General features: G+C 44.7%; 1 protein-coding gene across 1 annotated transcript in view; it reads right to left on the reverse strand.

Moving 5' to 3' along the window:
* The window catches only part of LOC119938990 (transmembrane protease serine 11F-like), a 46,426-nt gene extending 21,567 nt beyond the window's left edge, over positions 1-24,859 (reverse strand). The window contains exons 1-7 of the mRNA XM_038758775.1: positions 24,744-24,859; positions 24,183-24,202; positions 14,556-14,705; positions 12,138-12,191; positions 6,870-6,990; positions 4,951-5,072; positions 2,984-3,102 (exon numbers count right to left, since the gene is read on the reverse strand). Of these exons, the coding sequence (XP_038614703.1) occupies positions 2,984-3,102; positions 4,951-5,072; positions 6,870-6,990; positions 12,138-12,191; positions 14,556-14,705; positions 24,183-24,202; positions 24,744-24,859 (702 nt within the window). The remainder of the gene's footprint in view (positions 1-2,983; positions 3,103-4,950; positions 5,073-6,869; positions 6,991-12,137; positions 12,192-14,555; positions 14,706-24,182; positions 24,203-24,743) is intronic.
* Positions 24,860-25,262: the final 403 nt, after the last annotated feature.

Consider the following 25,262-nt stretch of genomic DNA (forward strand, 5'->3'; position numbering starts at 1 on the left):
CCCTTGTCATCCTTCTCACACCCTTCTCTAGCCTGGAACTTTCTCCCCCCTTCACATCCAGATGACCACTCCCTCCCCGTTTTCAAAGCCCGGCTAAAATCACATCGCCAGTAGCCTTCCCTGACTAATTTTTCATCCTGCTTCCCTATTTCTCTTTCAGGACTTCTAAATAACCTACACTCACTGAAACGGACACTTTCCTTAGGAAGAAGATGCCCACTCAAGGCAGAAAGACACAGGATGACTCTCAAGAGCTGCTTTGGTTTTCTGGGAAGCACGTTCCGCTTCTGTCATCACTTCATTAGTCAGGTACTAATCCTCCAGAGAAGAATTACATGCCATATTTTCCCATTAGGAGCTTGGGAGAAATTCCCACTCCCGCCCCCGTTATTCAATCTGTCACCAGAGAAGCAGTGTGGCTTAGTGGAAAGAGCACGGGCTTTGGAGTCAGAGGTCATGGGTTCGAATCCCAACTCCCCCACATGTCTGCTGTGTGACCTTGAGCAAGTCACTTAACTTCTCTGAGCCTCAGTTACCTCATCTGTAAAATGAGGATTAAGACTGTGAGCCCCACGTGGGACAACTTGATCACCCCAGTGCTTAGAACAGTGCTTTGCATATAGTAATTGCTTAACAAATACCATTATTATCATCATCATTATTATTATTATTACCAGAGCCTGTCAGTTTAGCTTTCACAACATCGCTAAAATCTGCCCTATCCTCTCCATCCAAACTGCTACTATATTAATCCAAGCGCTTATCCTATCCCGCCTTGATTACTGTATTAGCCTCCTGTCTCTCCCCACTCCAGTCAATACTTCACTGTGCTGCGCGGATCATTTTTTTCTATAAAAACATTCAGTCCACGTTTCCCCACTCCTCAAGAACATCCAGGGGTGACCCATCCACCTCCACATTAAGCAGAAACTCCTTATCACAGGGTTTTTAAAGCACTCAATCACCTCCCCACCTCTTATCTTCCCTACTTGATTTCATATTACAACCCAGCCTGCACACTTTGCTCCTCTAAATGCCAACCTTCTCACCTACCTAATCTCATCTCTCTTGTCATCGATCTTCCCAGACTGAGCCCTCTTTTTTTCCTCTCCTCCTCCCCATCCCCTCCTCCCTACCTCCTTCCCCTCCCCACAGCACCTGTATATATGTTTGTACAGATTTATTACTCTATCTATTTTACTTGTACATATTTACTATTCTATTTATTTTATTAATGATGTGCATCTAGCTTTACTTCTATTTGTTCTGATGACTTGACACCTGTCCACACGTTTTGTTTTGTTGTCTGTCTCCCCCTTCTAGACTGTGAGCCCATTGTTGGGTAGGGACTGTCTCTATATGTTGCTGACTTGTACTTCCCAAGTGCTTAGTACGGTGCTCTGCACACAGTAAGGGCTCAATAAATACGATTGAATGAATGAACGAATGACCTCTCACCCACATCCTGTCTCTGGCCTGAAATGCTCTCCCTCTTCATATCTGATAGACACACTTACTCACATCAAGACCTTATTAAAAGCACATCGCCTCCAAGAAGCCTGCTACATCAGCCTACTTGCTGACCTCCCTGACTCGGCTGTCTCCACTCCAGTCACACTTCTCTCTGCCCCACGGATCATTTTTCTACAAAAACATTCAGTCCGTGTTTCCCCACTCCTCAGGTACCTCCAAAGGTTGCCCATCCACTTCCTCACCAAACAGAAACTCCTTGCCATAAGGTTTTTAAAGCACTCAATCCTTTGCCCCCTCTTAACTTACCTACCTCATTTCATATTATAACCCAGTCTGTAAACTTCATTGCTCAAATACCAAACTACTCAAGCTTAGTACAGTGCTCTGAACACAGTAAGTGCTCAATAAATACGACTGAATGAATGAATCTATCTTGCCACCAATCTCTCACCCACATGCTGTCTCTGGCCTGGAATGCCCTTCCTCTTCATATCTGACAGACATGCTTACCCACATTCAAAACCTTATCAAAAGCACATTTCCTCCAAGAGAGCTTCCCTGACTAAGCCCCATATGCTCTTCTCCCACTCCCTTCTGTGGCACGCTTGCCCTCGGATTTGCTCTCTTTGTTCATCATTGTATGAATTTATTACTCTATTTATTTATGTATTTTATTTGTGCATATTTATTCTATTTATTTTATTTTGTTAATATGTTTTGTTTTGTTCTCTGTCTCCCCCTTCTAGACTGTGAACCCACTGTTGGGTAGGGACCGTCTCTATATGTTGCCAACTTGTACTTCCCAAGTGCTTAGTCCAGTGCTCTGCACACAGTAAGCGCTCAATAAATATGATTGAATGAATGAATGAACGTAGGTACTCCTCCCTCACAACACACTGTAGGGCCAAGTCCCGGGAACCCATAGAGGAGCATCACCCAAGGCTTGGTGCAATTCCCCTGGGGGTGGCAACCAGGATGGACTCGAGGCACCACCGAGGCCGAGTTTGGAGTCGACCAGGTGGCCACGGGTTTGAGCTGCGGCCTCCTTCTCCCTTTTTGGCTCCCCTTCTGAGTTTCTGGTCCCCATGATTAGGTCCCCGTCACCATCACATTTTATGGAGGAGCAGGAGCAGAGTGCCGCTCTGCAGTCTCAGGAATGGGAATGTCCTTGCTTCGTCTCTCCCACTGCTCATAAGGGGATCCATACCTGAAAAGCAGCGTGACCTAGTGGATAGAGCCCGGGCGTCGAAAGGACTTGGATTCTAATCCCGGCTCTGCCACTTGTCTGCTGTGTGACCTTGGGCAAGACACTTCGCTTCCCTGGACCTCAGTTCCCTCATCTGTAAAATGGGAATTAAGACTGTGAACCCCATGTGGGACATGGACTGTGTCCAAATTTAATACCTTGTATCTACTCCAGTGCCTAGAACAGTGTGGGGCACATAGTAAGGGCTCAACAAATGCTTTGAAAAGAAGACAAACCAAATCCCCCAGCTGCAATTCAACTTACCATTCTTTCGATTTGGTGGCTTCGTTCCACAAACTCCCTTGAGGTTTTTCTTTCATATCTGTCAGTGTATTTGATATTTGTGACTTTGAAGGTGGCGAGGTAATAGTAAGAGCGATCATCTGGAAGGGAGCCAAAGTGAAGAATAAGTGCTCACATCGAGGGGAATCTACCTGCATGGAATCAATCAATCAATTGTATTTATTGAACGCTTACCGTGTGCAGAGCACTGTACTAAGCCAAAGTGAAGAATAAGTGCTCACAGCAGGGGGGAATCTACCTGCATGGAATCAATCAATCAGTTGTATTTATTGAATGTTTACTGTGCGCAGAGCACTGTACTAAGCCAAAGTGAAGAATAAGTGCTCACATCAGGGGGGAATCTACCTGCATGGAATCAGTCAATCAATTGTATTTATTGAATGCTTACTGTGTGCAGAGCACTGTACTAAGCCAAAGTGAAGAATAAGTGCTCACATCAGGGGGGAATCTACCTGCATGGAATCAATCAATCAATTGTATGTATTGAATGCTTACTGGGTGCAGAGCACTGTACTATCTGCTTTAGCGAGTACAATATAACAGAGTTGGTAGTGACTCCCATCCCTTCACAAGGTCACACCTGGTGAGTTTCCAGTACTCTTATCAGGCTCGACTATGGAAGGGAGAGTCAGGCAGAAGCCTACCCATTCCATTTCTAGCAGGGGCAGTGGCTAGCGAGAGGAAGACCATCTGCTACAAGTTAAAAATAACCCATGCTGGGCAGCAGCGACATGGGAGAGAGTTGAGGATGGAGACTCAAGTTTACTGTGTGGAAGGAGGGAATGGTAAACCACTTCTGGATTTTTACCAAGAAAACTCTATCTGAACGATCGCAGATAGAGGTGGGGGGCGTTCTGGGAGAGATGTGTCCATGGCATTGCTGTGGGTCAGAGACAACTCGACGGCATAAGACAAGTGATTCCCATAATACATCTGCGTTCCAATCCCAGCTCCATCAATTGTCTCCTCGGTGAACTTGGGAAAGTCACTTCACTTCTCTGTACCCCAGTTACCTTTTCTGTAAAATATGGATTAAAATTTTGAGCCCCATGTGGAACAGGGCCTGTTTCCAACCTGATTATTTGTCTGGCACATAGTAAGCTCTTAACAAGTACCATTTGGAAAAAATTTAAAATACCAAATTTTCATTACTCCTTTTAGGTTAGTGATGAAATAATGAATACAAGTTTGGTACTATTTATGTTTTAGTTTAAAGAACAGGTTTTTTGAACAGTGTACTCCCGAGATCATTTGCTCACAAGTCAGTAAGCTCCTGGTGGGGAAGATTTGGATCTATCAACCAGCATGGTCTAGTGGATAGAACACAGGCCCAAGAGTCAGAAGAACCTGGGTTCTAATCTAATCTAATCTAATCTAATCTAATTATAATAATCCCCCTGACATGTAGGCTGGGAGACCTTGTGAAAGCCACTTTACCTCTCTGTGCCTCAGTTCTCTCATCTGTAAAATGGGTAGTAAGACTGTGAACCTCATGGGGGACACAGTCTGTGTCCAACCTGATTGCCTTGTATCTACCCCAGTGCTTATTTCAGAGCCTGGCACATAGTAAACACTTAAATACCACAAAAAAAATGGACATGGACATAAGAGCTTTGGGGTCCATAGCTTCCCATAGCTTTATTTTGTTAGTTTTCTTACATCTAAGTCATTTCAATTTCTTTCTCTCCTGATATCAATGAATGGTATCTATTTACAAAGCATCATACTAAGTAGTTCATTGTAAGCTCCTTAAGGGCCGGGATGACGTCTACTAGTTCTCTCCTTCTCACCTGAGCATTTCAGGTTTCTGAACAATAGATGCTCAATAAATTCTGTGGATTGACTGAAGAGAAATTTCCAGAAATTAAGGCATGGGGATTTATTTTCAGCCAAATATTGGCAACAGATATATCGTCTTCAGTACTCACCCTCGACCACAAAATGTGTCACTATGCCAATGGCAATACCTATCACAATCACGATCCCCAAAGTGAAGAGGGAAAGTCTCAAGGGGTCCCAGAATGGCTGCCTTCGTGGATAGTTAACAGGTCTGTGGAGACAGAGAAAAATACAACAGTTAGATGTGGGCATGAAGGGACTAGGGGTCCTGGCCCCTTGGACACATCTAGGTTCCACTGGCCAAAACCTCTGATAGAGAGCTGGGTACTCCTTAATCCCATATGGAAGTCAGCACTGAATTTCCATATTGCCACCTTCCAAAGCTCTTCCTCAGCAGCAGCTTAGAAACACACTTTATTGAAAGCAAATACTTAAAATGCCAATCTGTTTTCCATGTAGAGGACTCTCCTTCTCTCTCCCTTTCTCTCTCTCACTCCCCCTCTACTTCTCTGTTTCTCCTTGCAAACACACACATACAAAAGAGCTTGTCTGAGGGTGAGTACATTTTTCCTACCAACTCTGGGCATTTTTATTTTCTATCTTTGCATCTCTCCATGTGTATTTGTCTTTACCCACCTACCATCACAGATGTTTAGTATTAGAGAGATGACCTCCACTTACCTGTTAGATACTTAAATATCTCTGGGGCTACTCTATAGTGTTTCCTGTGAAAAGGAAGAGATGATTTCCATGAAGTCCACATCCTCAGCTTCCCCAGAATTGTGCTTAGCTATGTCATCTCAAGCTTATTATTAATAGTAACAATAATAATATTTGTTAAGCACTAGGTAACAAACATTATCTTATATCCTTTCTGGTGCTCAGCACAACACTTGGCACTAAGGAAAAATTTAATAATTATAATATACAAATAGAAATTGTGCTTTACACATAGTAAGGGCTCAATAAATATGATTGAATTAATTGTTATTTTTATTTCAATCATCTTTAGATCTGAGTTGTTCAGAGACTTTCTCCTCCTCTCTAACCCCTTGAATGGAATGACTTGTTTCAAAATGGCTGTACATTATTTGAGTCCAATCTTTCCATTTTGAGTCAGAAGTGGTTTTATTTCCTTTATTCTCTGGCACCTTCACATATATTTGCTTTGAATATCCCCACCCAGTCCTCTGAGAGACCTCTTGAAAGAGTAGCAGCCGTCAGATCCATGAGTCAATCAGTCGTATTTATTGAGCACTTACTGTGTGCAGAACACTATGGGATGCTTAGGAGAGTACAATATAACAGAATTGGTAGGTACTTTCCTTGCTTCTTGTGGGAAAATAGGCTGTTCATTTTCTCTCAAAACTCCTTAATGAACAAAGATGTAAAAGAAGATAGGGAAAGATGTATAAAAAGGTAGAAAAGTAGTATGGTCTAGGGGTTAGAAACATGTCCCTGGGAGTCCTAGGAGCCTAATCTCAGCTCTGCCACATATCTGCTGTATCACCTTGAAAAAGACATTTCACTTCTCTGTGCCTCAGTTCCCTCATCTGTAAAATGGAAATTAAGCCTGTGAGCCCACTTAACAACAAAAAAAAGAAAGACTATCATCAATATTGTGGCTGCCCCAGTAGACTTCTCTCCTAGATTCTAGTTTATTTAGGCATTTAATTATTGCAGATAGCTGTTTCTGGAGAGCCACGGGGCTTGCAGCAAGCATTTGTGTGGTGTCCCTTATTCATTCAGCAAATGGCCTGGGGTCTATGAATAGCTCATGGCTCCTGGGAAGATTGCTTATTCCTGAGAAGAAGGCTAGAGGAGGTTGATGAGAGCTTTCCCGAGAACTCCAGCCCTCTGGCTCTGACCAGGGCCCTGAGAGATCCCAGCCTCCTTCTCCGGGATTTGACTTCCTTGAGTGAAATTACTCGGGAACGGCTTAGGTGATTTCATTCTAAATCAAACGATAATGCTCTGTACTTAGATTAATCCTCAGCTGCTTCCCCACAGAGGGATGTGAAAATCAACCTTAGCCCAGACGAGCCACACCCCGTTCTTTCGAGGCCGACAGACCGACCTACCGTTTCCAAGTCCAGCGGCAGGTAAGGTCAGGAAATGTCTGGTCCTCTCTGGGGGAGATGGGGGGGGGGGGTCTCCAGGGGACAGGAATGGAGGGGGGGGCCAGAGGGCAGAGAAGTTGAAAGAGAAAGATAGAAGTGGGCAGGGAAAGAGGAAGAAACAGAAAGAGAAGTGAAGAGAGATAGAGTGGGAGAGGTGAGGATGAGGAGGGCGAGGGAGAGAAAGAGATGGAAAAGAAAGAGGAGTTGAGGGTAAAGGAAGCTAGGCTACCCTTCCTCCTCTCTTATTGATAATAATAATATTAATAATTGTGGTATTTGTTAAACACTTACTATGTGCCAAGCATTCTCAGGTTGGACATAGTCCCTGACCTACATTCATTCAATCGTATTTATTGAGCACTTACTGTGTGCAGAGCACTGTACTAAGCGCTTGGGAAGTACAAGTTGGCAACATATAGAGACGGTCCCTACCCAACAGCGGGCTCACAGTCTAGAAGACTACATATGGCTCACAGTCTTAATCCCCATTTTAAAGATGAGGGAACTGAGGCTCAGAGAAGTGAGATGACTTGCCCGAGGTCACACAGCAGACAGGTGGAGGGGCCAGGACTAAAAGCCACGTCCTCTGACTCCCAAGCTTGTGCTCTTCCCACTAGGCCACTCTGCTTCCTCCCTGCTGCCTGGTAGCCACTGAACCAGCCTGGGTGCTGTCTGCTTCGGCTCAGGATAAGACGATCCCACTTGTGGGTGGATTCTTCCCCAGCAGCGTCTGTCTCAAAAGACTCTGGGACCGGCCCCACCACCACGAAAGGCGGAATTGGAAAAGGTGTAGCGTCAGTCTGACCTGGACTGCATCCTGACCTGCCCCTCCCCTGCAGACACATTGTTGTCATTGTCAAGAGCAGCGTGGGCCTGGCCCAGGGCTCTGAATCAGGAACCTGTAAAGCCAAACTGAGCAGGGAAGTCAAGGGGGAGGGAGGGGAGAAAAAAGATGGGGAGGAGGAGGACTGGAAGGAGGAAGAAAAGGAAGAGAGGGAGGAGGAGAAGGAATAGAGGGTGGAGGAGGAAAAGACGAAAGAGGAGGAGGAGAAGAATGAGGAGGATGGAACAAGGAAGAAGAGGGCGGATTCATTCATTCATTCAATCGTATTTATTGTGCAGAGGACTGTACTAAGCGCTTGGGAAGTACAAGTTGGCAACCTATAGAGACGGTTCCTACCCAACAGCAGGCTCACAGTCTACCAGGGGGAGACAGATAACAAAACAAGGATGAGGAAGGAGGAGGAGGGAGAAGTGCCTGACTCTCCTACTGAAAGGTATATGTGATTTTTGGTGTGCTACCACAACAGTCATTGCATTCATTAAGCTTCCTGTGTGCCGAGCACTGTACAAAGTATTAAGTAGAGATTATCAGGTTGGGCACCCTCTCTGTCCCCCCCGCACCGAGACTCATTATCTAAGGAAGAGGGAGAACAAGTATTGAATCCCCATTTAACTTCAATCCATACTTCATGCTGCTGCCCGGATTATCTTTGTCCAGAAACTCTCTGGGCATATCACTCCACTCCTCAAAAATCTCCAGTGGCTACCAATCAATCTGCGCATCAGGCAGAAACTCCTCACCCTGGGCTTCAAGGCTCTCCATCACCTCGCCCCCTCCTACCTCACCTCCCTTCTCTCCTTCTCCAGCCCAGCCCGCACCCTCCGCTCCTCCGCCGCTAATCTCCTCACCGCATCTTGCTCTCGCGTGTCCCGCCATCGACCCCCGGCCCACGTCATCCCCCGGGCCTGGAATGCCCCCAATCCCTCTGCCCATCCGCCAAGCTAGCTCTCTTCCTCCCTTCAAGGCCCTGCTGAGAGCTCACCTCCTCCAGGAGGCCTTCCCAGACTGAGCCCCTTCCTTCCTCTCCCCCTCATCCCCCTCTCCATCCCCCCCCATCTTACCTCCTTCCCTTCCCCACAGCACCTGTATATATGTATATATGTTTGTACATATTTTTTACTCTATTTATTTATTTATTTTATTTGTACATATCTATTCTATTTATTTTATTTTGTTAGTATGCTTGGTTTTGTTCTCTGTCTCCCCCTTCTAGACTGTGAGCCCACTGTTGGGTAGGGACTGTCTCTATATGTTGCCAATTTGTACTTCCCAAGCGCTTAGTACAGTGCTCTGCACATAGTAAGCGCTCAATAAATACGATTGATAATGATGATGATGATTTAACAGATGAGGAAACTGATACACAGAGAAGCTTAAGTGACTTTTCTAACATCCCGCAACACGTAATAATAACAATAATAATGGCATTTATAAAGAGCTTACTATGTGCAAAGCACTGTTCTAAGCACTGGGGAGGTTACAAGGTGATCGGGTTGTCCCATGGGGGGCTCACAGTCTTAATCCCCATTTTACAGATGAGGTAACTGAGGCACAGAGAAGTTAAGTGACTTGCCCAAAGTCACACAGCTGACAGTTGGTGGAGCCGGGATTTGAACCCATCACCTCTGACTCCAAAATCCATGCTCTTTTCCACTGAGCCACGCTGCTTCTCATGTAAGTGTTGGAACCAGGGTTAGAATCCAGGCCCGTGCTCTTTCTACTAGGCTGCACTGCTTCTCATGTCAAACTTGCCAATGTGAAACTCTTCTTTCCAGGCTCACGTCCTGCATTCCCTTGTTAGCTGAGTTGCTGTTTGAGAGAAGCAGTGCGGCTCAGTGGAAAGAGCCCGCCCGGGCTTTGGAGTCAGAGGTCACGTGTTCAAATTCTGGCTCCCCATTTATCAGCTTTGTGACTTTGGGCAAAACACAACTTCTCTGGGCCTCAGTTCCCTCAGATGTAAAATGGGGGTGAAGACTGTGAGCCCCCCATGGGACAACCTGATCACTTTGTAACCTCCCCAGAGCTTAGAACAGTGTTTTGCACATAGTAAGCACTTAATAAATGTTATTAAAAAAACCCCAGCAGTCTAGAAATGGACTTCTCCAGGATTAATTCATCCACTTGTTCTGTTCCATGTACCCTGGGTTCTGGGGAATCCCTGCCCTGTTCTCCAATGGGCTTTCGACTCAATATTAATAATATTGATAATGTTATTTGTTAAGTGCTATGTGCCAAGCACTATTCTAAGCACTGAGGAACATACAAGATCAGACACAGTCCCTGTACTGCAAGAGTCTCACAGTCTTAGTCCCCATTTTACAGATGAAGTAAGCAAGGCCCAGAGAGTTTGAGTTACCTGTCCAAGGTCACACAACAGACATGTGACAGAGCTGGGTATAGAAACCACATCCTCTGATTCCCAGGCCTGTGCGCTCCTTACACTAGGCCACTGCTTCCCTATGTTTGAAATCATCGGTGGAAGTGAACTAGCACAGCGCTGTGTGCTGAACGCTCAGTAAATAGCAGAGATGGACCACGAGGGTGGTGACCCGACACCATTAGCTCTGCCCTGCTGCTCAGCACTGGACTTGTCTTTCACCCCCTAAACTGCTGAAACAATAACAACCACGGCTGCCCAGAGAGCACTCTTCTTGTTTTAAATGTTTTTCCCAGTGAAAGGGAGAATAATAATAATAATAATAATGTTGGTATTTGTTAAGCACTTACTATATAATAATAATAATGATGGCATTTGTTAAGTGCTTACTATGTGCAGAGCACTGTTCTAAGTGCTGGAGGGGGAAATACAAGGTGATCAAGTTGTCCCACGTGGGCTCACAGTCGTAATCCCCATTTTACAGATGAGGTCACTGAGTCTCGGAGAAGTGAAGTGACTTGCCCAAGGTCACACAGCAGACATGTGGACATTCGAACCCATGACCTCTGGCTCCAAAGCCCGGGCTCTTTCCCACTGAGCCACAAGCACTATTCTAAGGGCTGGGGTAGATACAGGGTAATCAGGTCATCCCACGTGGGGCTGAATGTCTCAATACCCATTATACAGATGAGGTAACTGAGGCACAGAGAAGTGAAGAGAAGTCACACAGCTGATAAGTGGCGGAGCCGGAATTAGAACTCACGATCTCTGACGCCTTTCCACTAAGTCTTCTAGACTGTGAGCCTGCTGTTGGGTAGGGACCGTCTCTATACGTTGCCAACTTGTACTTCCCAAGCGCTTAGTACAGTGATCTGCACACAGGAAGTGCTCAATAAATGCGATTGAATGAATAAGCCACGCTGCTTCTACAATGATGCTCTAAGCCAAGATGCCTGCAACCTTGTTCCAGGACCCCAACTGCATGTCTTAGAAGGCAGTGGGACTCCTCTATCTTTCACTGGGTCACACGGTCTCAGGACGAAGGGATGACTGGAAATTTTTTTGCCTCTCTATGAAGGGGTTTATAATATTGAAGATCAGTATGTCCTGGGGGGAATCAGGAGACCTGGGTTCTAATCCCCACTCTGCCTCTTAAAAATAATAATAACAATAATAATAATGGCATTTGTTAAGCGCTTACCATGTGCAAAGGACTGTTCTAAACACTGGGGAGGATACAAGGTGATCAGGCCGTCCCACGTGGGGCTCACGGTCTTAATCCCCATTTCACAGATGAGGGAACTGAGGCACAGAGAAGTGAAGTGACTTGCCAAAGTCACACAATGTACAATTGGTGGAGCCGGGATTTGAACCCATGACCTCTGACTCCCAAGCCCGGGCTCTTCCCATTGAGCCATGCTGCTTCTTAATAATAATAATAATAATAATAATAATGGCATTTGTTAAGTGCTTACTATGTGCAAAGAACTGTTCTAAACACTGGGGAGGATACAAGGTGATCAGGTTGTCCCATGTGGGGCTCACAGTCTTAATCCCCATTTCACAGATGAGGGAACTGAGGCACAGAGAAGTGAAGTGACGTGCCAAAGTCACACAGCGGACAATTGGCGGAGCTGGGATTTGAACCCATGACCTCTGACTCCCAAGCCTGGGCTCTTTCCATTGAGCCACGCTGCTTCTTGTGTGCTGGTTGACCTTGGGCAAGTCATTTGACTCTCTGGGCTTCAGTTTTCTCATCTGTAAAATGAGGATTTCATAACCGTTCTCCCTCTCCCTTAGATTGTGAAATCTATGAGACAGGAATTTTGTGTCATCTGATTATCTTGAATCTATCCCAGCATTTAGCCCAGTGCTTGGCACACAGTAAACGCTTCACAAACACCACAACCATTGTTATTATTGTTAACATCTCACCCACAAAAATCTTGGGGCAGAAAACTAGCAGAGCATCCTGCAACCAGTATGCAACTGAGAGGAAGACACAGATGTGTTCTCAGCCAAAGGCCTAAATTGATCTAATTTTTTTTCTTTGAAAAGGCAATTTCACATGATAAGATGATTGCCATATGACCAATTGTACTACTATAATTATAATAGTCTTCTTTTAACTTATGGCACCTTAAAAAGTGTTTTGTTTTGTTTCTTGAGAGAATTAAGTAGAAATCATTTCCCCCTAGCGTGGGAGTCCAAAGCACGGGCTTTGGAGTCAGTGGTCATGGGTTCAAATCCCAGCTCTGCCAATTGCCAGCTGTGCGACTTTGGGCAAGTCACTTAACTTCTCTGTGCCTCCGTTACCTCATCTGGGAAATGGGGATTGACTGTGAGCCCCCCGTGGGACAACCTGATAACGTTGCAACCTCCGCAGTGCTTAGAACAGTGCTTTGCACATAGTAAGCGCTTAACAAATGCCATCATTATTATTATTATTATTATTGTGTGGGAGAGGACTGTGTCCAATCTAATTATCTTTTACCTATCCCAGAGCTTGGTACAATGCTTGGCATGTAATAAGCCTTAAATTCCTAAATATCATCATTATCATTACTGTTACAAGAGGAAATTAAAGTCCAAAAAGATCAAGTCAGTAGCATTTCCTCATTGCCTACTGGACACAGAGAAGTGTACTCAAACTTTGAGATGGAAAACAGAAGAAATGATCACTTTTCTCAAGGAGTTTATAGTCTTGTGGGAGAACTAGGCAAATGAATCACACATTTTTGTGTCTGTCTCCTCCACTAGGTTGTAAACCTTTTGAGGGCAGGGATCATGTCGTTTCACTCTATTGTATTATACTTTCCCAGGTGCTTAGTACAGTTCTCTTTAGACAGTAAGTGCTCAATACACACTACTGATTGTTTGTGTGAGCCCACCATTTTCCACAGAGAGCAGCAGGAAAGAGAGTCAGTGCTGGAGAGCCCAGTTCTGCCTGATTGATTGATTGATTAATTGATTATTAATAGAACAGTTATCCATGGCTCCCTGGATCCTCTCTGTCAGGTGGATCTCAGTCCACCCCCACGATCTCCCAGACAGGTTAGCTCCAGAGAAGCAGTGTGGCTCAGTGGAAAGAGCCCGGGCTTTGGAGTCAGAGGTCATGGGTTCAAATCCCAGCTCTGTCAATTGTCAGCTGTGGGACTCTGGGCAAGTCACTTTTAACTTCTCTGTGCCTCAGTTCCCTCATCTGTAAAATGGGGATTAAGACTGTGAGCCCCCGTGGGACAACCTGATCACCTTGTAACCTCCCCATTCATTCATTCAATCGTATTTATTGAGTGCTTACTGTGTGCAGAGCACTGTACTAAGTGCTTGGGAAGTACAAGAGCTTAGGACAGTATTTTGCACATAGTAAGTGCTTAATAAATGCCATCATTATTATTATTATCTGCCTACCCCACTGCGCACAAAACCTACCCCAGTTCTGCTGGAAAATCTATCTCCTCATGAACCTGGACCAGAAGGATGAGAATCTTTCTCACCCGTCGACCCTCTGCTCATGATCTCCCTTCTACTTGGAACTCCCACCCCCTTCACACCCATCAGCAGCGTGGCTTAGTGGAAAGAGCACGGGCTTGGGAGCCAGAGGGTGTGGGTTTTAAGCCCAACTCGGCTACTCGTCTGCTGGGCGATCCTGGGCAATTCACTTAACTTCTCTGGGTCTCAGTTTCCTCATCTGTAAAATGAGAATTAAGTCTATGAGCCCCATGTGAGACAGAGACTGTGTCCAACTTGATAACCTTTGATCTACCCCATGTCTTAGAACAGTGCCTGGAATATAGTAAGCAATTAAATTCCATAATCATCATTAAGTGCAAGCACTTAGTACAGTGCTCTGCACATAGTAAGCGCTCAATAAATACGATTGATGATTATTATTATCATCACTGCTCTCCCCATCTTCAAGGATCTGCTAAATTCACATCTCCTCCAGAAGGCCTTCCCAGACCACTCTCTCATTTCTCCACCTCATTACCCTCCTATGGGCACTTCCACAGTTCCACATCACCCATGCACTGGAGTCTTCCCTCCTCTAAAGGAGATAATCATTTTTCCTCATTCTTTCTTGTTAACCACTCACCTCAAAACACTAGCACTTGTGTCCATAACTTTAAAAAGCCATTTGCTTCCATCTACTACAATTTATTTTAGTGTTTGTCTTCCCTGCTGGACTGTAAGCTCATTGAGGGCAAGGATTGGTTCTTCCAGGCTCATGGAGCAGCGCTCTGCACAGAGTAAGGGCTTGATAAATGCAATCATTTGATGGAGATGGCTCAGTTTCAAGGCACACTTGAGGGAAATTAGTCATCGCAAGGAGACTCGATGACTAAAACTTGCCTGGCTTTAGAGCTCTCCTAAGGGGCCCATAAGAGCTGACAGCAAACACCCTCCAATTCACTTCCAGGGCAGTCAGGGCTTGCTTACCTGGCAGGGCACTGAGGTCATAAAAACGAGCATTCACTGAACTGACATAAGTCTTTCCTGGACCTAGGAATCGGAGCCCTGCTTTCACAGAAATGCACCCTCCAGTGAGAAAGTAAATACGATTGAGCTTAATTGGCTGCTGCCCAAGGGAAAATCCTAGCCTCACATCAGTCCCTGCCCTAACAGGTCCCTCAACAACCCTGCCCCACAATGTGTGTCTCTTTCCACAGATCGTACCACTCAGATACCTGGGTCCTCCTCAGTCCTCCTGCAGACAACCAGTGGACTTGGGAAATCTCCCCTGCTGACAGGGATCAGTCAGGGTATTGATTGAGAACTTACTTTGTGCAGAGCACTGTACTAAGCGCTTGAGAAAGTACCACATATCAGTTGGTAGACACATTTCCAGCCCAGTCTAGAGGGAATTGTCACCCACTGCTGAAAAAAAAGCCAATCAGTGGACTTTTTGTGGGCAAAGCTGCCTCGTAGATAGGGTTGGTTTGCTGAAGCAGCTCCCAGCAGCAAATAGTGATACAAAGTTGCTTCCATCCCCCCTGCTTGAGACTTCAAGAAATTTGGACTGTAGCCCACATGGCTAGCCAACTCTTTCAAAGGCCCAGTGACGGCAACTCTGAAACCACTCAATTTCTGACCCTTGGTTTTCTTCTTCCTTTGCCGGGTTGGGAATTTTTGTATTTAATCGTTTTGGGTGGGACAGAGTTGCTCCTAAATTCCATGTAGTGAATCTAACCAAGGTCAAACAGGAAGAGCATGGTACAGAAGGGAGTGAGACCATTTAATTCCTCAATTCCAGTGCCCCTTCCAATTCTTTAGCCATCCCAACCCATCAATCAGTGGTGTTTACTGAGCACTTACTCTGTGCAGTAGTAAGCATTTGGGAGACTACAGTACAGTTGGTAGATTCCCAACCTTACCCTTAAGGAGCTTGCAGTCGAGCGGGGAGACAAGCATTAAAAAAGTTAAGCACTTAAATACCATAATTATTGTTATTATTAATAATAAGATAAATTACAAGTAAGGGAAACAACCAGACACTGGGGGAGGGCGACGAGATTTTAGTCAGGGTAGGCTTCCTGGAGGAGATATCATAAGGTCTTTGAAGATGGGGAGAGTTGTGGTCTGTCAGATATCAAGTTGGTGGGGGGGGGGGGTGGGGAGGGACTAAGGAAGGTGGGAGATAACAAGGAGTCGAGGCTGGGCGAGGTGAGAGTTAGGGACATTGAAGAAATTGCTGTTAAAGTGGACAGACTGGGATGTAATGGGAGAGAGGCAAGTATACGTAAGGGGGAAAGAGCTGATTAACTGTCTCGATTCTGAGGGTGAATAATTTCTGTTCGAAGCAGAGAGGGAAGGACATCATTTGATACATTGGAGAGAGCCATGCATGGAACAATGTCTTAGAAAGAAGCAAGTATACATAAGGGGGAAAGAGCTGATTAACTATCTCGATTCTGAGGGTGAATAATTTCTGTTCGATGCAGAGAGGGAAGGACATCATTTGATACATTGGAGGGAGCCATGCATGGAACAATGTCTTAGAAAAATGATCCAGGCAGCAGAGTGAAGTCTGGACCTGAGAGAAGAGAGTCTGCTGGTGTCAGCGAGGAGGCTGATACAGTAGTTCAAATTGGCTATGACAAGCCAATCTGGTTACAGTTTGGATGGAGAGGAAAGAGCAAATTCTGGAGATGTTGTGGAGCTAGAATGGACACAATTTAGTGACTGACTGAATATACTCATTTAAGGAGAGAAATAAGTCAAGGATAATGCCAAAGTTGCAGATTTGTGAAAGGGGAGGGATGGAAGTTTTGTCAACAGTGAGCCTGTTGTTGGGTAGAGAGTGTCTCTGTTGCCGAATTGTACTTTCCAAGCGCTTAGTCCAGTTGTCTGCACACAGTAAGCGCTCAATAAATATGAGTGAATGAATGGTGATGGAAAAACTGTGGGGATGGGAGAATTTCAGGGGGAAGAGGAGGAGCTCAGTTTGGAGCCTGTTGAATTTGAGTTGACAGCAGGACATCCAGGAGAGTCACTTAACTTCTCTGTGCCTCATTTACTTCATCTGTAAAATGGGAATTAATATTGAGAGCCCCATGTGGAACATGGATTGAGACCAAATTGACTAACTTGTATCTATCCCAGCACTTATTACAGTGACTGGCATGTAGTAAATGCTTAGCAAATACCATTAAAAATAATCATAATAATAATAATAATGGTATTTGTTAAACACTTACTATGTGCTAGGTGCTGTACTAAACACTGGGGTGGATACAAGCAAATCGAGTTGGCCACTGTGCCTGTCCCATGTGATGCTCATAGTCTCATTGGTAGGCATTCCCTGCCCACAACAAACTTACAGTCTACAAAGGAGACAGACGTTAATACAAATAAATAATTTACAATTTATAATCTATGGATGTGTACTTAATAATAATAATAACAACAATAATAATAACAATAATGGCATTTATTAAGTGCTTATTATGTGCAAAACACTGTTCTAAGCACTGGGAAGTTTACAAGGTGATCAGGTCCCACGGGGGGCTCACAATCTTAATTCCCATTTTAATAATAATAATATAATAATTTAATAATAATAATAATAATAATAATGGCATTTATTAACCACTTACTATGTGCAAAGCACTGTTCTAAGCGCTGGGGAGGTTACAAGGCAATCACGTTATCCCACAGGGGGCTCACAGTCTTCATCCTCATTTTACAGATGAGGTAACTGAGGCTCAGAGAAGTTAAGTGACTTGCCCAAAGTCACACAGCTGACAATTGGCGGAGCCAGGATTTGAACCCATGACCTCTGACTCCAAAGCCCAGGCTCTTTCCACTGAGCCATGCTGCTTCCCCAGGTGCTATGGGGCTGAGGGTAGGGCAAATACCAAATGGTCAGAGGTCACTCTGGGTGTCCTGGAGCAAAATCCTTACTGGTCAGCCTTACTGCCTAAATGTTAGCCAGATAGGGCTGTGGAGCTCCCTAAATGAGGGCCTTGCTTGTCCATCATCAAAGGCCCAGTCAAATGATGGCAGATTAGGGAAATAGATCAAGGAGAGCTAGCAATGCAGTGTGACAAGGGGCCTCAGTGGGGGTAGCGGAAGCCGTTGAGGGGGTGGAGGAGCTGGGGGAAGTGGACAGGAATGTCCACTGAAGTGGGCTGGCCCAACAGACCTCACAGGAGAAGGAGAGGCAGGTAGGCCTTGAGGGGTTAACATATGGAGTTCTCCGCTGACCTCTACGCAGAAAGATGCAAGCTGATTAATAATAATAATAATAATAATGGCATTTGTTAGTCAATCAATCAATCAATCGTATTTATTGAGCGCTTACTGTGTGCAGAGCACTGTACTAAGGGCTTGGGAAGTACAGGCTGGCAACATACAGAGACAGTCCCTACCCAACAGTGGGCTCATAGTCTAGAAGGGGGAGACAGAGAACAAAACCAAACATACTAACAAAATAAAATAAATAGAGTAGGTAGGTACAAGTAAAATAAATAAATAGAGCAATAAATATGTACAAACATATATACATATATACAGGTGCTGTGGGGAAGGGAAGGAGGTAAGATGTGGGGGATGGAGAGGGGGACGAGGGGGAGAGGAAGGAAGGGGCTCAGTCTGGGAAGGCCTCCCTAAGCGCTTACTATGTGCAAAACACTGTTCTAAGCGCTGGGGAGGTTACAAGGTGATCAGGTTGTCCCACAGGGGGTTCACAGTCTTCATCCCCATTTGACAGATAAGGGAACTGAGGCCCAGAGAAGTGAGGTGACTTGCCCAAAGTCACCCAGCTGACAATTGATGGAGCAGGGATTTGAACCCATGACCTCTGACTCCAAAGCCCGGGCCCTTTCCACTGAGCTACACTGCTTCTCCTGATTGATGAGGAACTCCTGATATGTTAGTAGGTATAGCTGAATCTCTTGAATCCAATTAATATAGTAGATGTTCATTCCAAGTGTCAACAAAGATTCCAGCTACTTGGAAGAAATAGGGAGAAGCAGGGTGGCCTACTGGAAAGAACTCGGGTCTAGACATCAGGGGACCTGGGTTCTAACCTGAGCCCCATCACTTGCCTGTTGTATGATCTTGGACTAGTCACTTACCTTCTCTGTGGGTCAGTTTTCTCACCTACAAAATGGGGATGAAATGCCCATTCTCCCTTCCTCACAGACTTTGAACCGCATGTGGGACAGGGACTGAGTCTGACCGGATTACCTTGTCTCTACCCCAGTGCTTTGTATAGTACTTGGCACACAGTAAGAACACATCCATCATAATAATAATTATAACTATTTATTGAATGTCCACTAGATGCAGTGCCCTGTACTAAGCACTTGGAAAAGTACATACACACAAGACATATTCCCTACCCTCTCTGAGCCTACCTACACACTCATGGGAAAGGCATTCATTCATTCATTCATTCAACCATATTTATTGAGCGTTTACCATGTGCAGAGCACTGTACTAAGCGCTTGGACCAAGTTGGCAACATATAGAGACGGTCCCTACCCAACAGTGGGCTCACAGTCTAGAAGGGGCTCAGTCTAGAAGACAAACCACCAAGCTCTGTTGTTCTTCCACAGGACTGATTTTCTGAGGAAACCAAACTTGGTATTCCAGATAACACTGAAGCTCAAACCAGTCATTGCCCTGTTATATCAATCAATCAATCAATGGTATTTATTGAGCACTTACTGTGTGCAGAACACTGTACTAAGCACTCGGGAGAGCACGATATAAAATAATTGGGAGACACGTTCTCCGCCCCCAAGGAGTTTCCCTATTTAGAATCCCCTGGCATTTTGCACTGTACTAAGCACTTGGGAAGAGTACAGCAGTTGTATTTAGTGAGCACTTACTGTGTGCAGAGCACTGTACTAAGCACTCAGGAGAGCATGATATAAAATAATTGGGAGACACGTTCTCTGCCCCCGAGGAGTTTCCCTATTCAGAATCCCCTGGCATTTTGCACTTTTGAGAGTACAACAATATAACAGTAACATTCCCTAACCACAAGTTTCATTCATTCATTCATTCAATCGTATTTATTGAGCACTTACTATGTGCAGAACACTGTACTAAGCACTTGGGAAGTCCAAGTTGGCAACATATAGATGGTCCCTACCCAACAGCGGGCTCACAGTCTAGAAGGGGGAGACAGACAACAAAACAAAACATATTAACAAAATAAAATGAATAGAATAAATATGTACAAGTAAAATAAATGGAGTAATAAATATGTACAATCTAGAGGGGTTGATTCAAGGTTATCAGGTTGGACACAGTCCCTGCCCTACATGAGGCTCACAGCCTAGGTAGGAGGGAATAGAATTTAATCCCCATTCTATATATGAGGAAACTGAGGCACCAAAAAGTGAAGTGACTTGCCTAAGGTCACAAACCAAGTCAGCTGAATTAGAACCCAGTTAACTGTTCCAGTTAACGTCTGTGAAAAAAGGCTCAAAAGTGTAAAAGACACCGTCTCCCCCCTCTACTGAACATGTCTGCTAATTTTGTTAATCAATCAATCGTATTTATAGAGCTCTTACTGTGTGCAGAGCACTGTACTAAGCACGCTGGACAATACAAAAGTAACAGAGTTGGTAAATCTGGTAAATCTGGTCCCTGCTCACAATATTTTTGTACTCTCCCAAGCATTTAGGACAGTGCTCTTCACATAGTTAGCCCTCAGTAAATCCCATTGCTTGACTGTAAAAGACACTTCTGAAGAAGACAGTAATAATAATAATAATAATAATAATGATATTTGTTAAATGCTTACTATGTGCAAAGCACTGTTCTAAGTGCTGGGGGGGATACAAGGTGATCAGGTTGTCCCACGGGGGGCTCACAGTCTTCATCCCCATTTTACAGATGAGGTAATGAGGTAACTGAGGCACAGAGAAGTTAAGTGGTTTGCCCAAGATCACACAGCTGACATGTGATGGAGTAGGGATTTGAACCCATGACCTCTGACTCCCAAGCCCTGGTTCTTTCCACTGAGCCATGCTGCTTCTCAGTAACTAAGAGGTCATTCATGATACACTGATGAAAAAGTCAATACGCAGGGGAAGCTTACTCCTTCTTCTGAAGTTACCATTGAGGGGTAGAAGGAACAGAGACCTCAGAATAAGAGGAGCAACAGCTTGAGGAGAGCCCAGCTGTGGCAGAATGGAGATAAAAATAATATTAATGTTATTTGTTAAGCCCTTACTATGTACCAAGCACAGTTCTAAACACTGGGGTAGATACAAGATAATCCCGTTGTCCCACGTGGGGCTCACAGACTTAATCCCCATTTTACAGGTGGAGTAAATGAGGCCCAGAGAAGTTAAGTGACTTGCCCACAGTCACACAGTAGACAGGTGGCGGAGCGGGATTAGAACCCACGACTTCTGACTCCCAAGTCCGTCTTCGTGCCACTAGGCCGTGACGGATGCATGGCTAAATCCAAGTTCAGGTACAATAGGGACTACTAAGGGGAAAGGGGTGGAAACCACTCAAGTACAGGTTTCCCTAGAAGGCCGCTTGCAAACTTGCATGGAAAAAGCAGGGAAAGTCAATCCCTCAGTTTTCTTCCTTGAGCACTTACTGTGTGCAGAGTACAGTATTAAGCACTTGGGAGAATACAATATAATGGACACATTCCCTGCCCACAGTGAGCTTACAGTCTGGGCAGGATACAGACAATATTATAAATCAGACTGTGAGCCCACTGTTGGGTAGGGACTGTCTCTATATGTTGCCAACTTGTACTTCCCAAGCGCTTAGTACAGTGCTCTGCACACAGTAAGCACTCAATAAAGATGATTGATTGATTGATTATAAATAGAGAAGAAAATGAATAAAGAAATAAAGACAGAAAGAATAATAATAAATAAATAAATACATAATAAAGAAATAAAGAAAATAAAGAAAAAAAATAAATAGAGAAGAATATAGCAGCAGCGTTACTCAGTGGAAAGAGCCCGGGCTTTGGAGTCAGAGGTCATGGGTTCGAATCCCGGCTCTGCCACTTGTCAGCTGTGTGACTTTGGGCAAGTCACTTTACTGGGCCTCAGTTACCTCATCTGTAAAATGGGGATGAAGACTGTGAGCCCCCCGTGGGACAACCTGACCACTTTGTAACCTCCCCAGTGCTTAGAACAGTGCTTTGCACATAGTGAGAACTTAATAAATGCTATTAAAAATAAATAAAAATAAAAAAATCAAGGAAACAAATCAAAGTGTAAGGACAATGCAGAAGGGAGAGGGAGAGGGGGAACTTAAGTCAAGGGAGACCTCTTGGAGGTGTGATTTTAATAAGGCTTTGAAGGTGAGGAGAGTGATAGTCTGTTAGATATGAAAAGGGAGGGCGGCCCTGGCCAGGGGCAAGATGTAAGCAAAATACATGAGATCCAGGTACAGTGAGGTACTCTCCCAAGCATTTAGTACAGTGCTCTGCACACAGTAAGCACTCAATAAATACGATTGATTGATTAGGTTGTCATTAGAGGAACAAAGTGAGAGTGCTGGGTTGTACGAAATGAGCGAGGCGAGGTAGAAGGAATCTAGGTGATTGTGTGCTTTCAACTCGACAGGAAGGAGTTTCTGTCCGATGCACAGGTGAACGGGAAACTGTTGGAGGTTTGTGAGGAGTGGGGAAACAGGAACTGAACCTTTGAGAGTGAAATGACCTGTCCACATGTTCTGTTTTGTTGTCTGTCTCCCCCTTCTAGACTGTGAGTCCGTTGCTGGGTAGGGACCGTCTCTGTATGTTGCCGACTTGTACTCCCCAAGCGCTTAGTCAGTGCTCTGCACACAGTAAGCGCTCAATAAATACAACTGAATGAATGAAATAAACCTTTCCTACTGAATGCCGCATGCCGAGCCACAAACCAAGAGCAAGGTCAGTGGGCGATGGACGGACTTGCTCAGGGGGCGAAAGGGCCTTTGTCTGCGGGAGCTGTGGGAACTAGGATTCACCAGTGGGGTCTGCAGAGGATGGGCTATTTCGGGGGGGCAAACTCACCGCCCCGGCCTCAGGTGCTTCACCTACAAGCTGGTCACAGAGCGGATTTTGGGGCCAACAGTTAGTACCAAGGACTCATAGGCACCTGGCGGAATCCAACTCATGAGGGATCACCCAACCCATTTCATGGGATCTGAAACTCACCCTAGGCTAAGTGAAACACTTGCTCCTTCATCTTGAGCCCAGCCCTTTTCTATGTCTAGCAGCAAATAATAATTATTATTATTATTTTGGTATTTGTTAAGCGCTTACTATGCGCAAAGCACACTGGGGAGGATACAAGGTGATCAGGTTGTCCCATGTGGGGCTCACAATCTTAATCCCCATTTTCCAGGTGAGGTAACTGAGTCCCAGAGAAGTGAAGTGACTTGCCCGAAGTCACACAGCTCACAAGCCTCAGAGCTGGGATTTGAACCCATGACCTCTGACTCCCAAGTCCGAGCTCTTTTCACTGAGCCATGCTGCTTCTCTAATCCCAGTGAATCCCGGGGTGGATCTCAACCCATGGAATTCTTCTAGACTGGAAGCTCATCCTCTAGACTATAGGCTCATCGAGGGCGGGGAATGTGTCTGTTTATCATTATATTGTACTCTCCCAAGCGCTTCGTACAGTACTCTACACACAGTAAGAGCTCGATAAATACGTTCAAATGAATCAATCAACAAAAGGTCACTCACAACAGCACATCTCTGAAATGAGTCAGCTAAGATCCAGGTCATGTTGGGTGTTTCCATCAGCACTCCGTCATATTTATGGAGCACTTGCTGTGTGCAGAACACTCTACTAAGCACTTGGGAGAGTACAATGTAACAGAATTGGTTGACATTCCTTGCCCACAGCAAGCTTACCATCTCATCCTCTCACTTTGTGGTTTGCCCAGGAAAATATGAACCAAAATGGATTGCCTAGTTTCTACCGGTGAGACCGCATCTCTATCTCTCTATGACCTTCACAGGAGGAAAGGTATTTTCTAACCACGGGGGCAACACCAAAACAAAGGTAGCTATTACAGACTATTAAGTTAAAGACTAAGAAAGAAAAATGTTTCAAGGTCCAGAGAACGGAAGAAGCATCTTCTTCATTGCTAGTTTCTTATTTTGGGAGGGAATGGTAAATCCATTTCAACAATTACAGTGATGGATTTTTGACTATCTGGCAAACATATATTTAGGGGTTATGGCTTTGAATTTAACTATTTACATGCCAAGAGGAAAATTATACCTTGAAATTATTGCAATTCCACCGTAATTATACCAAATGAGACAGGGTAGCAAGGGAAAATTTTAACATGAGCAGTGTGGAAGAGAGCCAATCTCACCTCAGTCTTAGCCTCACATGTACCCACAGAAAAAATCTTAACCATGATAGTATCACCTCTGAACCCTCAAAGAATCTACCTAGTATTGAGACTTCTTCTACCCATGCCTATGAATTTCAATGAAAATATGGATTAACTTATCCTTTAGGCTTATTTCATATTTTATCTCACCATTTTCATAGAAAGGCTCTCTAGAATCAGCATAATCTGAATCACCTCTGAACCCTCAAAGAATCTACCTAGTATTGATACTTCTTCTAATCATGCTTATGAATTTCAATGAAAACATGGATTAACATCCTTTAGGCTTATTTCATATTTTATCTCACCATTTTTATAGAAAGGCTCTCTAGAATCAGCATAATCTGAATCCTAACACTAACAGTATGATCTTGATAAAAGGGTAAGAATAATTCTTAGAGCAAGAAACTGAAATATTTTATTTGACTTTCTTAACCCTTAGACCACGGGACCCATAGGGGACAGAGATTTTTTCTGATTTGCTTGTATCAGACTTTCATTCATTCATTCATTCAATCGCATTTATTGAGTGCTTACTGTGTGCAGAGCACTGTACTAAGCGCTTGACGTACCCCGGAGTTTAGCACACTGCTCAGTTTGGCCCATAGTAACCCCGCAAACACCACATTATGATGGTGATTATAATTCTCATTTTCTCAACTGGCTATTTAAAAAATCAAATGCCCCCTCCTCCAGCCACCCCCCCAGTACCTGACAATGTTAACTACCTTTGTGCCATTTAGAATGACGGGGGAACAGGATCCCAGCATGTCCTTGGAGTCCAAGACTGCAAACTCTTTGTGGGCAGTGATTTCATCTACCAGCATTATACAGCACTCTCCCAAGTGCTTAGTACAGTGTTCTGCCCACAGCAAGCGCTCAATAAATACACAGTTGATTGATGTTCACGAACCCCCGCCCTAGCAGCCCCAAATCAAGGTGAGAATTCTGCTCTCCCCCCATCAGTCACCCCCAGACAGGGTTGCCACACAAGTTTCAGGAGGACAAAGCATAGATGGTGAAAAACTCAAGGTACTTACGAGTACATCTTGTCCCGGGGACCCGGCAGGGACTATTCCGACGCCATCAGATCGGTATCATCTCAGGATGGAGTCCCGGCTTTGTGGGCTGAAGGAGGGTGAAGAAAGAAGTCGTGGACAATAAAGGAGGAACGGGTCAGACCAGTTCATGTGATGGGAGCTTTGATAAGAGGCTGATATCATTTTCGCA

This window comes from Tachyglossus aculeatus, chromosome 17 (assembly GCF_015852505.1).
Source record: "Tachyglossus aculeatus isolate mTacAcu1 chromosome 17, mTacAcu1.pri, whole genome shotgun sequence".
Classification (NCBI taxonomy): Eukaryota; Metazoa; Chordata; class Mammalia; order Monotremata; family Tachyglossidae; genus Tachyglossus; species Tachyglossus aculeatus.